At 42.0% G+C, this 12,446-nt stretch overlaps 1 protein-coding gene across 3 annotated transcripts in view; it reads left to right on the top strand.

Moving 5' to 3' along the window:
* MYO5B (myosin VB) overlaps window positions 1-12,446 on the top strand; it is a 347,217-nt gene that overhangs the window by 302,138 nt on the left and 32,633 nt on the right. For all 3 annotated transcript variants that reach the window (XM_039543124.1, XM_039543123.1, XM_039543125.1), the window contains 2 exons: window positions 5,802-6,041; window positions 6,706-6,806. In XM_039543124.1, the coding sequence (XP_039399058.1) occupies window positions 5,802-6,041; window positions 6,706-6,806 (341 nt within the window). The remainder of the gene's footprint in view (window positions 1-5,801; window positions 6,042-6,705; window positions 6,807-12,446) is intronic.

Raw genomic sequence — 12,446 nt, 5'->3', positions numbered from 1 at the left:
GTATGTTGTCAGACTGACAACTCATTCACTCAGTTTTCCCAGTGTCTAGCTGAAATCGGGACATGGAGACAGCTAGCTGGTGGAGGGTTCAGTCTGAATGAGATTGATGTCATTCTGGTGGTTGAGAGAGAGAGCACCAGAAGAAATGGCACCAGTGATTATCTGCCTATTTGAGGTTTGTCTTTTTTGATAACTCAGGTTCGCAATGTTGGTTGTACGTTTATTTCTGGATGTCTGTATAGTAGCAATAGCCAAGAGTTGCTTTTTTCATCTTCACTTAGCAAAGAGATTGATTGTTCCCTTTGCATGCAGTCTTGCAACCTTTATACAGGCTTTGGTCCCCTCCAGATTGGATTATTGCAGAGCACTTCATCTGGACAGGGTGGTAGCAGAGAAGACAACTAGGAAACAAGCTGGTGCAGAATGCTGTTGCCCACTATTTACTCAGTAATATTTCATACAGGAATCACATTATACCATGAAGCAGAGTTTACATTGGCTTCTAATTCGCTGGCAGGTCCAATTCAAGATGTTGATTTTTGACCTGTAAAGCCCTTTACAGTTTGAGTCTTGTGTAATTTACAGACGGTGTCATTCCTCAGTTGAGATCAGCTGGATTTCTACTTGACTGTCCCCAGATTTTATTGGCAGTGTTATTTGTATAGGTGTCGTTTGTCAGTGGAAGAGACTGGACTCTAGAATTAGCTGCTTCTTCTCACACTAACAGAGCCTGGGCTTGATCTTCAGGCACATTACAAGGCCTGTTCACTCAAGTAAATTCAGTCCTGGGCAAGGGCCAGCACAAGTCCTAAGCACCACTTAAGCCCTATTTTGAAGACTTAAGCTGCATAGGATTTGTGCTGGTCCTTTGCACAGAGCTGAATTTCTCCCTCAGACTCTTTCCGAGGAGTGGGGGTTGAGTGGGCAAGGTCCTAGTGCAGAGGTGGGCAAACTGCAGCCCGTGGGCCATATTCAGCCCACAGGACCCTCCTGCCCAGCTCTTGAGCTCCCGGCCGGGGAGGCTAGCCCCCAGCCCCTCCTCTGCTGTCCCCCTTCCCCTGCAGCATCAGGCCAAAAAGTTTGCCCATCCCTGTCCTAGTGTATCCATCACAGAGGGTTTTTTGAACACATGAATTTAGATAATTATTATTTTGTTTTATTGCACTTACTCCTAGAGAAATTTGATAGATTCACAATGCAAATGGAAATAACATATTTATCATGGGCATGCATGTATGTGTAATATTAAATAGATTTATAAGGAGTTTGGTACAGACACTGACAGAACTTGTGCTGCAAGGCATTGTGATGGCAGGACAGCAGGGTGAAATAAAATCAAGCAGACATAGGGTTGGTCGTGTAATTTCCTGTAGAGATGCAGAATGCCACTTAAGCACTTTTTTGTTTGCCCAGTCATAGTTATCAATCTTCTGGATTTCTTCTTCTGTCCGGAAAAGTGGGGTAGGAGTGGAAGCACTGAGGAGTCTTTGGGGTGATTTTTTGCTCCTAGCAGAACACAATGCATACTTTCCATTGGTTTAATTAGCTGGGATGTTTGTTTTCTCCCTGGAACTTGAAATATTAACAGAGCATTGTAGAGATTTTTCTAACAAATATAAGAAATAGAGGAAAGGACAGATTACTGACCACCACCAATGCTAATTTCTGCTTCAGATTCCAGGACTTTTAGAGGGTTGGACTTTACCCAACTCTGCTGTTGAAATGCCTTTCTAGAGGCTGGGGGTTATTTTGATGTATTAGATTAGGTGTGGGAACCAGGTTTGCATCTGCAATACTTACAAACAAGTCAGAAATCTCTGCTCCTATTGCACATTCTGATACAAGGACTGATTCATTCAAAGGAAATTTTCTCTCCCTGTGTAATCCTTTGAATGGATCCATGGACTTATCAGAGTATGTAGTTGGAGAAAGGGTTCCCGTCAGCATAATTAAACCACCCCTAAAGATTGACATTAGCAGGAGAGCGTCTCCCACCGACATAGCGTTGTCTACACTGGTGCACTTGTCAGTGAAATGTCACGTTGGTCCGGGGTGTGTTTTTTTCACATCCCGACTGACAAAAGTTTTGCCAACAAAAGTGCTAGTGAAGACATTGCCTAAGTGCAGTATGAGAAGCCTGATCTCTCTGAATTTTAATCCCAAATTCTGATACTAGCTCTCCCTATTACTGTGGGCAAGTCACTTTGCCACTCTGTGGAAAGTAATTTAATAAACCTCTTTCTACCTTTTGGTAGAAATTGTAATTCCAAATTGTCTTAGATGCTGCTAATTGTTCCGCTAACAATGGCATTAGTAAAGAAGGGAAAGAAAAGGCAGGAGACTTACGGAATGCGGGAGAGATGCTTGTCAAATCACACATACTGCTTGTACCGAAAGAGATTTTCATGTCAGCTTGAAGATCATACTGTGCCTGAAACCACTCAGAAGGAACACTATGGATAAGCTGCATCACCCGCTGGATGTGTAGCGAGTTATGTTCAACCAAGAAGGAAATGGAAAGATAACATGAGAGATACATTTCCCTGTCTGCCCTTTCTTCCCAAACTGCTGGTTATTACACATATGTATAGTGGATGTGGGCGTGGGAATCCCAGTTTCTATTTTGACCAAAGCACCTTCGGCACATGTAACCCTTGGAGATGCATTTGTACCAAGCATGATAGGAACCCGGTTATGACTGGCGTTTTGGGGGTCACTAGGTGATACACATAATTTTACAGCTGAGGAAACTGAGGCACAGAGAAGTTAAGATACTTGCCCGCATTCACCAAGTGAAGCTCAAAGTCGAGATTAGAATCCAAGAGTCCTGACTAGGGCTGTTGATTTCATCACAATTAACTCAAAAAAAAATCATGATTAATTACAGTTTTAATTGCACTGTTAAACAATAGAATACCAATTGAAATGTATTAAATATTTTTTAATGTTTTTTACATTTTCAAATATATTGATTTCAATTAGAATACACAATACAAAGTGTACAGTGCTCACTTTATATTATTTTGTTACAAATATTTGCACTGTAAAAATGATAAACAAAAGAAATAGTATTATTCAGTTCACCTCATACAAGTACTGAAGTGCAAGCTCTTTATCGTGAAAGTGCAATTTACAGATACAGATTTTTTTTTTGTTACATAACTGCACTCAAACACAAAACAATGTAAAACTTTGGAGTCTACAAGACCATTCAGCCGATTGCTAAGAAAAACGTTTGTTTACATTTACGGAAGAAAATGCTGCCCGTTTCTTATTTACAGTGTCACCTGAAAATGAGAACAGGGGTTCGCATGGCACTTTTGTAGCTTGTGTTGCCAGGTATTTACTTGGCAGATATGTTAAACATTCGTATGACCCTTCATGCTTCGGCCACCATTCCAGAGGACATGTGTACATGTTGATGATGCTCATTAAAAAAAAAAAGTGTTAATTTAATTTGTGACAGAACTCCTTGGGGGGAAATTGTATGTCTCCTGCTCTACCTGCATTCTGCCATATATTTCATGTTATAGCCGTCTCGGAAGGTGACCCAACACATGTTATTCGTTTTAAGAACACTTTCACTGCAGATTTGGCAAAACACAAAGAAGGTACCAATGTGAGATTTCTAAAGATAGCTTCAGCACTTGACCCAAGCTCTAAGAATCTAAAGTGCCTTCAAGAATCTAAGAGGGACGAGGTGAGGAGCATGCTTTCAGAAGTCTTAAAAGAGCAACACATCGACGCAGAAACTACAGAACCCGAACTACCAAAAAAGAACATCAACCTTCTGCTGGTGGAATCAGACTCAGGTGATGAAAGTGATCTGCATCAGCTTGCACTGCTTTGGATCATTATCGAGCAGAATCTGTCATCAGCATGGACGCATCTCCTCTGGAATAGTGGTTGAAGCATGAAGCATTAGCGCATCTGGCATGTAAATATCTTGTGATGCAGGCTACAACAGTGCCATGCGAATGCCTATTCTCACTTTCAGGTGACATTGTAAACAAGAAGCGGGCAGCATTATCTCCTGCAAATGTAAACAAAGTTGTTTGTCTGATATCAGAGGGGTAGCCGTGTTAGTCTGGATCTGTAAAAAGCAACAAAGAGTCCTGTGGCACCTTATAGACTACATCTGTTAGTCTATAAGGTGCCACAGGACTCTTTGTTGCTTGTTTGTCTGAGTGATTGGCTGAACAAGAAGTAGGACTGATTGGACTTGTAGGCTTTAAAGTTTTACATTGTTTTATTTTTGAATGTAGGTTTTTTGTACATAATTCTACATTTGTAAGTTCAACTTCCATGATAAAGAGATTGCACTACATTACTTGTATTAAGTGAATTGAAAAATACTATTTCTTTTGTTTTTTACAGTGCAGATATTCCTAATCAAAAAGAAAGTGAGCACTGTACACTTTGTATTCTGTGTTGTAATTGAATCAATATATTTGAAAATGTAGAAAACATCAAAAATATTTAAAGAAATGCTATTCTATTCTTGTTTAACAGCGCGATTAATTGCGACTAATGTTTTTAATCGCTTGACAGCCCTAGTCTTGACTCACAAGCCTGCTGCTGTACCCAATGGAGAATGCTGCCTCTAGTTGATTTCAAATTCAGGGGGTTCTTAACTTTGCAAACAGATGTTTCAGGTGCTTTCTAGATACCAGTAAACAGGTTAAACTACAGTTTACTTGCTACTTGCCAGAAGTTGTTACTGTTGAATTCGCATATGCAGAGTGGTGGTTGCTTTAGCCTTCAAACTTTAATCCCCTGTCCCTCATCCCCTTCCTGCCTAGCAAAAATAAAATAATAAATGTTGCAACCATCTCAGCAAAAATAGGTACAACAAAGTCTCATTATTCAAGAGAAACACCTGGCGTAAAACCTGTGAATTTCTGACCCTGTCTGTCAAATGCTGTGGACTGACAGCAGTCAGAGAAGGAAAATTCTCTAACTGCAAACAGCACAGTGGAGGCAGCTCCTACAAATTAGATTAATAAATCGTACTGTGTTTTCAAACCGCTGTAACTCACCCAGCTGGAGATTTAAAAGGGTGAAACAGCAGTGTAAACTGTGTGTCTCCATCTTGGGTGGAATCTTACAACTGCCCGTAGCAAACACGTTGAACTCTTGGGTGGGTTTCTGGTTGGTTTGGTGGTGGGGATGGAAGGGTACTGTTGAGGGGTGAGGGAAATTGCAGTTAATTTTTAAAAGAGAGACAGAATTTACTAAAGGACTACCCCAAACTGTAGCTCTTAACTTTGGGTAGTAAATGTGTCCCCAGAGGCTGGCTTTTCCAAATATTCAAATTTATCCTTGGCACTTTGACCACCACCATTCAGGTGCTGATTTCTTAATTAAAAAGAGAAGGGAAGGGAGAAGTATCTGAATATTGGGTTCAGATGTCTCCTAGAGGAACTTCTTCATGTTCATGCAGGTTGAAAGTGACACTCTGTGGGATCTGCTCTTCCTTTGTTTAACTCTCTTAAGCAAAATGGGAGCGTTCTAACGGGCTGTCATGGATATCAATTACACGGTAGCAGCTACTGGTAAATCGCAAAGGGTCTCTGATTACAGCCTGGTACAACTTGAAGTAAGGGAGGCAGGAAAAATAGTTTTTGTGATGCACATGGCTGGACTAGTAGCAACCCTGATATCAGCACTAGTTGGGGTTTTTTTAGTTGTGTTCTTCTGTAATTGAGTTACATTAAAGGCAGAACAGAAATAAATGAGGGCAGTTGTACAAATGCGCTGGACGCTTTGGATGAACTAGATAATGGTTTGGTATTTTACAGAGGCAAGAATTGGAATCGGAGAACAAGAAACTGAAAAATGAACTGAATGAGCTGAGGAAGACTATTGTAGACCGGGTGACCCAAAACAACTCATCCAGTGATGTCCAGGACAGTTATACCCTCTTATTAAACCAGCTTAAATCAGCCAATGAGGAACTGGAAGTGCGGAAAGAGGAGGTGCTTATCCTAAGGGCACAGATTATAAAGGCAGCCCAGCAAAAAGACACTGGCAAAAATATGGTAATTAAAAGGGGAAGTCTTGTTCCTTTCCTTTCTGCTCCTATCACTGACTATTCATTACCTGTCCTGATTTCATGAAAGATGGTGCTTGTGCTTTGGTAAATTAAAGGTGACCATAGGTGGTTATCTGAAACTTCCCCTGTGATCTTGTGTAACATTTGGAAGGGGGAAGATGACAGGAAAACAGGTTTTAGGCCAGGTTTTGCTCTTGTGCATGTGGGTGTAAAGCAAAAGTAACTCCATTTACACCTGGGTAATCGAGAGCCAAACTTGGCCCCTGGAATTTATGTGAGGGTATTTTCCTGCTTCTGTTTAAAGCAAGTCTGTTATGTATAAAAATCCCCCCTCTCCAGCATTTGGAGTTTTAAATTTCCACTTCATTTTCTCAAGGTTTTTTGCACCTTCCATGCTTCAGACCATGATCCCAAACTCTCTCATCTGCAAACCGACAGTGTGTCCCCTCGATCTGTCATCGTTACTGAGGCCCACTCTCACCTGCATGAACCCCACAGGCTCCTCCCTTGTCCACATAAGGCAATAGGCCCAGAATAGGCCCTCTAGGCAAGGCCATTAAACACGCTCTTAGCATCCAGAGTTTGAAAGACTTGAATGGGACCCAAGGGATTTCATGATGATGATGTTGTTGTTCTGCGTGTGAATTTAGGACTCAAACATCAACACGTATACCAGCTGGCCAAACAGCGACAAGCATGTCGATGCAGAGGATGCAATTGAGGCCTACCATGGGGTGTGTCAGACAAATCGGTAAGTGCATCTTCATTGATCTTTACCGCCAAGGTGGGCCTAGGCCACGAAGCAGAGATTCAGATCTGAAGTAAGATCTGGATGGTGGGGCACTGCTGGCTTTTGGAGTCTGGGTTGGGCCTGTTACAGAGAGAGAGAGAGAGCTGTGAAGTTGGGAGTAGGATCCAAAGCTCAGAGGATTGGGTCCGCTGCTCGCTGAAGGAGGGGAAGCACCGGGCAGGTGGAACAACCAAAGGTTGCAGAGAGAAAAATAAATGCCCCCCTAAGCCGAGTTGTCCCCACTACATGGGCTTCCATACTGCAGAAGCTGGGCAGTGCACTCCTGCAGTATGGAAGCCCATGGAGTTGAAAGACTGAGAGATTTTAAATATAAAAATCTTAAATCCAGCCCTGATATAGCAGCAAGAGGAGAATCCGGCTTCTATTTTGGAGAAGAATTATGAGGTAGTCGTTTCAGAACACTCTTAATGTCATGCTGGTAAGTCAATTGTTAGGAGAATGCCTATCCCATTTCCCTAGAGGCAAAAAGTCTGTTCCAGTGAAATGAGCTAATGTACACATCTATGCAGTCTCAGGCATCACCCACATTATCTGCTATTTTTGTATCTAAACTCTGAGCCAAGAATCCTCTTTGATTACAGATTTCCTATAGTTATAGTTCATACCCTGAAGTTATCTTCCTTTATTATAATAATAATATTAATAACTATAACAGAGTTTATACTGTTATTGAGAAATTCACTTTGTGCAACTATCCAGGAGTACATAAAATATATAGCTAAAACCTTGTGAAGAGACAAGTTAATAAGTGAATTAAATGTTTATTTTACTGCAAGGAAATTGAATATTTGCTTGTCTCTACCTGGTTATCTGACAGGAATAGGGTTTTTTTTTTCCCATTGCAAATTTTCATTTACCCAGTATATTCATGAGACCTAACTGTTGCAGAGTTTGACTAATGGTTTCTAATAAAATAGTGTACCTAACTAGTTTGTAAACTCTGGCAGATGAAAGCGCTTTCCTTTTTCACCAGGAAAAGAAATTCATAAAATCTGGGAGGGGAATTTCTCTCCATTTAAAGGTGCAGTACACACAAAACAAATGGTAACAATACTATCTAAATACACCACATGGGCAAGAAGAGAAATTCTCTGCTCAGTGGAGCAGGGCTGGCACCTTTCATCTGCACCACTGAAAATGGTCCTAGTTGGAGCTGAACTAAGTGAAGTTTGTGAGTTTGATGTTTCAAAATTCCTTTCAGATTTTATTCAGAGAAGATGGCAGTGTTTACATTGTATTTTGACAAATGAGTGTGGTGTAAATGTTAACTAACTAATCTGCTTAATTAAAGAAGAGTGGTCCTATTGACTTTTTAATGAATCACTCAATCTGAACTTCTGGGTGAAGGAACCCTCAGTGGTTTTGAATCAATACCATACCGACGAATCCAGACTAAATGCTTATTGCCTATCATTCCCAAAGCGGTTTTCTCTTAAGATAATAGCACCCTTTTGAGTTGATTTCATAACTGACCACATTTTTATATGGATAAAAAATAGAAACAGGAGGAGGGAAGGATTTTTGTCCAACTGGGAAAAATCACCATCCAGTCAGAATTCTCCTTAGTAGTATGCAAATAATAATAATTAATAAACAGTGAAGGCAATCATTTATTTGTTTGTCAGTGTTTAAATGCACGTCCCAGTGCTGAGCCTCTAGCCACAAGCATGGTGGTCAAACAGTATTTAAAACAAAAAATTGGCCCAGGTCAGTCAAGTAAACTTTATAACTCAGCTAGCTGTTTCACCTCTGGAAGAAATCACAGTAAGACAATATAGACCAAAATTTTCAAATTGATAGATGTCCACCACAGTTACGGTTTTAAATGCATATGTAAGCACCTAAATAAAGGCAGTCTATGCTTAGCAGTGCCAAGGACCTAAGCTTGCAGGGACGATGATAGAGCTGAGAATAAAGGCCACTTTTATCTAGGCACCTAAATATGGATTGAGAAAACTAACTTTAGACACCAAAGTTTAGAAAAGATTTGCCATAGGCCTGAAGAACTCCGGATATTCTTCCATGAGTTGACTTCATGTATGGCTTGAAAGCAGAGCACATAGAAAACAACTCTGAACACTGGCCCGTGTATCTAACCTGTGCTTCATTTCTAGAGTTCAGACATAGCATTGCTGTGAATTAGCTGTGAGATGGAAGAGCATTCATGGTAATATGCATATGTAGACATTCCCTTTCTATACTCCTTCTGCAACAACAAGAAATACCTTGTAACCGGGGGTGGCAGGTGGGATGATAGACTCATGTAATTGTGTTAAGGCTTATCAACTAGGCTAAAAGGAAATAAGTAGCTTTTAATGCTCCCACCAATTTTAGGTGTAAAATCTCTGTGCACCTAGAAAATTAACTCCTTTGAAGAGTGAATCTGTAGAAACAATATCTTGGGGTTGGATGTTCTCTCAATGACTCCAGCTCAAATTATTCAATTTACAAGTTTAAAAAAAAAAAAAGGCTTGGATGTTTTTTCAGCCAGCTTTCCAAACTCAAGCTGGTGCTGAAAGTCAGGCTGGGTTATTTACTGATATATGCCTGCTTCATCAGCAAGAAACCTGACTCAGCTCAGATGTATTAGATGACTGATGTGCAATTCAGGTGCTTGACTGTCATATCCAAGGCTGAATATAGAGAGCTGTTGTGGGGGAGGGTCATTTTTCTTGTAAACTGAGAAAAATTGATCTGGAAATCATAGAGAGAGGATAACCATGGGCTCCATGATGCCATTTCTCCACTGTCACTTTGCAGAGTAGACTCACACTTTGTGTGTGGTTTCCATTTGGGAGTGGTACATCTGACTCCCATCCCTCCCACCCCTTTTGAGAGCAGGGCCGCCCAGAGGATTCCGGGGGCCGGGGTCTTTGGCGGCGGGGGGCCCCGCTTCGGTGGTAAGTCGGCGGCGGCGGGAGGTCCTTCCGTTCCAGGACCTGCCGCCAAAGTGCCCCAAAGACCCATGGCGGGGACCCCCCTCTGCCGAATTACTGCCGAAGCGGGACCCGCCGCCGAAGTGCAGCCCCCACCGCGGGTCTTCAGGGCACTTTGGTGGCGGGTCCCAGAATGGAAGGACCCCCTCCCGCCGCTGAATTACCGCTGAAGACCCGGCTGCACTCCGGCGGCGGGTCCCGCTTCGGCTGTAATTCGGCGGCGGGGGGGTCCTTCTATCCCGGAGAGGAAGGATCCCCGGCCAGCGAAGACCGGGAGCGAAGAAGCTCCGGGGGCCTGGGCCCCGCGAGAGTTTTCCGGGGCCCCCGGAGCAAGTGAAGGACCCCGCTCCAGGGGCCCCGAAAAACTCTCGTGGGGGCCCCTGCTGGGCCTGGGCAAATTGCCCGACTTGCCCCCCCTCTGGGCGGCCCTGTTTGAGAGTTACCCACAGAAAGGAAATCACTTACAATTAAAAGATAGGGCTTTTCCTCGCAGCTGAGTGGCTCCTGCTACAGCATTTTATATAGCACAGAATGTGTCTCTTTAGTGGTTCACTTTTCTTTGAAAGTCAAACTGTCAAGTGAATTTTATTTTCCTTTTTTAAAGACCTTCAAACTCACTTTGGAACTGAAGTGACATGAATCGTGTTATAACAAATGTTTCTTGGCCAGATTACAAATCTCATTTTACTCATTTGTAAAATGTCCAGACACCTCATTTAAAGTTATACGAGCTCTCTTCATTTTGTCATTACAACTGATTGCTTTTTTCAATAATTAAGAAAAGACCACTAATGCGCAACTTCTACAACACGGGTGAGACAAGATTTTTCTGGGCACCTTTTATCTAGAATGATATGGGTGAATTAGAGGGAATGCAGAGAAAAGTAACAATAAAAAGATTCAGGGGCTCAAGGGATGGTTTTGAGGCAAGATTGAAAGAACTTGGCACGTACAGCTTGCCTTAGTGACTGAAAGGGGCTGTTCTAATAGAGTAGAGGAATTGGTAGGATGTAAATGCAAAGATGGGAAATACATTGTTTTGAGTGGTTTAAGTAAGCATAGAAGGAATGAGATTGAGCAAAGGAAAATGAGGCTATCAAGAGAGTGTTCCTAATAGTGAGATCTATCACACTGTAGGATGGTCTCCCAAAGGAAGCGGTGGAAGTGCTAGTAACTGAGTCATTTTAAAATTGGACTGGACAAAGAAGTGCAGGATATATTGTACAGGGCAATCCTGTATAAGCAGAGGGAGAGAGGAAAAGACTAAATAATCCTTTCATGTCTTCAGTGTTTTTGATTCTCTCTCAGCAGATTTGAAAAGACACTCCTCCTTTGAAGTAAGAATGGGAGAATGTAAAACACCATAAAAGGACCATCGGGCCCTTACCTGCCCAGGCTTGGTTAATCACAATCCCACTTCTTGCTTTCCTCACTTAAAGAAGGGGAGAAATCTCATGCAGAAAACCAGTAATTTCCAACGTACTGGAGAATGGGAAAGAATTGAGACCTAGTCTAGACTTACAGGTTTTGGCAGCATTGCAGCATCAGGAGAGTGAAAAATTGCACCTGTAATGTACGTCAACAAAAGCCCTAGTGTAGACAGTTATACGGCAAAACAGTCTTTTACCAGTATGGTGAATTCTGTTCGGGGAAACTGGTTTAAGAAGAACAACTCTTTTGCCAGTATAAACTGTATTCCCACTGGGAGAGTTTACTGGTATAGCTATATGGGCAAACCTTTTCTAGTGGTGACGAGACTTTTTCCTTTTATATTGCACTTTTCATCTGAAGATCTCAGAGGTATGCAGGGATAGATAATTACGTTCCCCCGTATTAGAGATGGAGACATTGACGCACAGAAGGTTGGACCGTCCAAGGTCCCCACAGTGAGCTAGTAGCAAAAGCTGCAACTACAACCCAGGTCAAGTACTCGGACCAGAATCTCGTCCCGGTGCTTTGCCCACTAGAGCCAGTGGGAATGATGTATCTGAAACCATTCATGCTGCTTTGCCGATAGAGGAATTGATGTGGATGTACATCAAACCTGAGAGCTGGGTCATATCTGCCCTGTGCTTTTAAAAAAAAAGATCAAGATTGATATTTGTGAGGTTCCAATAAAAATACTACTACTTTCAGTGCGGAAAAATTCCTTTCATTTGTTGGTAGTAGGCCCTCTATCCTATGTGCTTTCTGTGCTCTCAAAGCCATTTCCTCTCGATCTCTATTGCGTTCTCTCATTATGATGGTTGTTCCCCTTACTTTTCTGGCTTCTCTTCCCTTTCTTGGTGTCCTCTATCTTCATTTTTGCCTCGGTCTGGCTGACAGCAAAATGAAACTGACTAGATTAAAGATTTCAAGTTGTGGGAAATATTGCTTTAGATTTTGAGATCCCCTTCAGCTTCACTGCCAAGAAGGGGAAAGAGGAGTAAAGTGAAACTGACTCAAATTCTCAAATTCAGGTTCTCAAATTCAGAGGGCCAGATCACCTGCTTAAAGTCAGCAGAGCTCCATTCATCTCAATGCAGCTATGTTGATTTACTCCCGCTGAATATATGGCTCAAAAGCATAAGATAGTACAGTAGTAGTAAGTTTCTTTGATTCTGGCCAGCACTGCACCAAAGCAGACAGTGCTCCAAGAGGCTAG

The sequence above is a fragment of the Mauremys reevesii genome, linkage group 6, assembly GCF_016161935.1.
Source record: "Mauremys reevesii isolate NIE-2019 linkage group 6, ASM1616193v1, whole genome shotgun sequence".
In the NCBI taxonomy this organism is placed as follows: domain Eukaryota; kingdom Metazoa; phylum Chordata; order Testudines; family Geoemydidae; genus Mauremys; species Mauremys reevesii.
The sequence above is the reverse complement of the archived record's forward strand: the minus strand, read 5'-3'. Positions and strand labels throughout refer to the sequence as shown.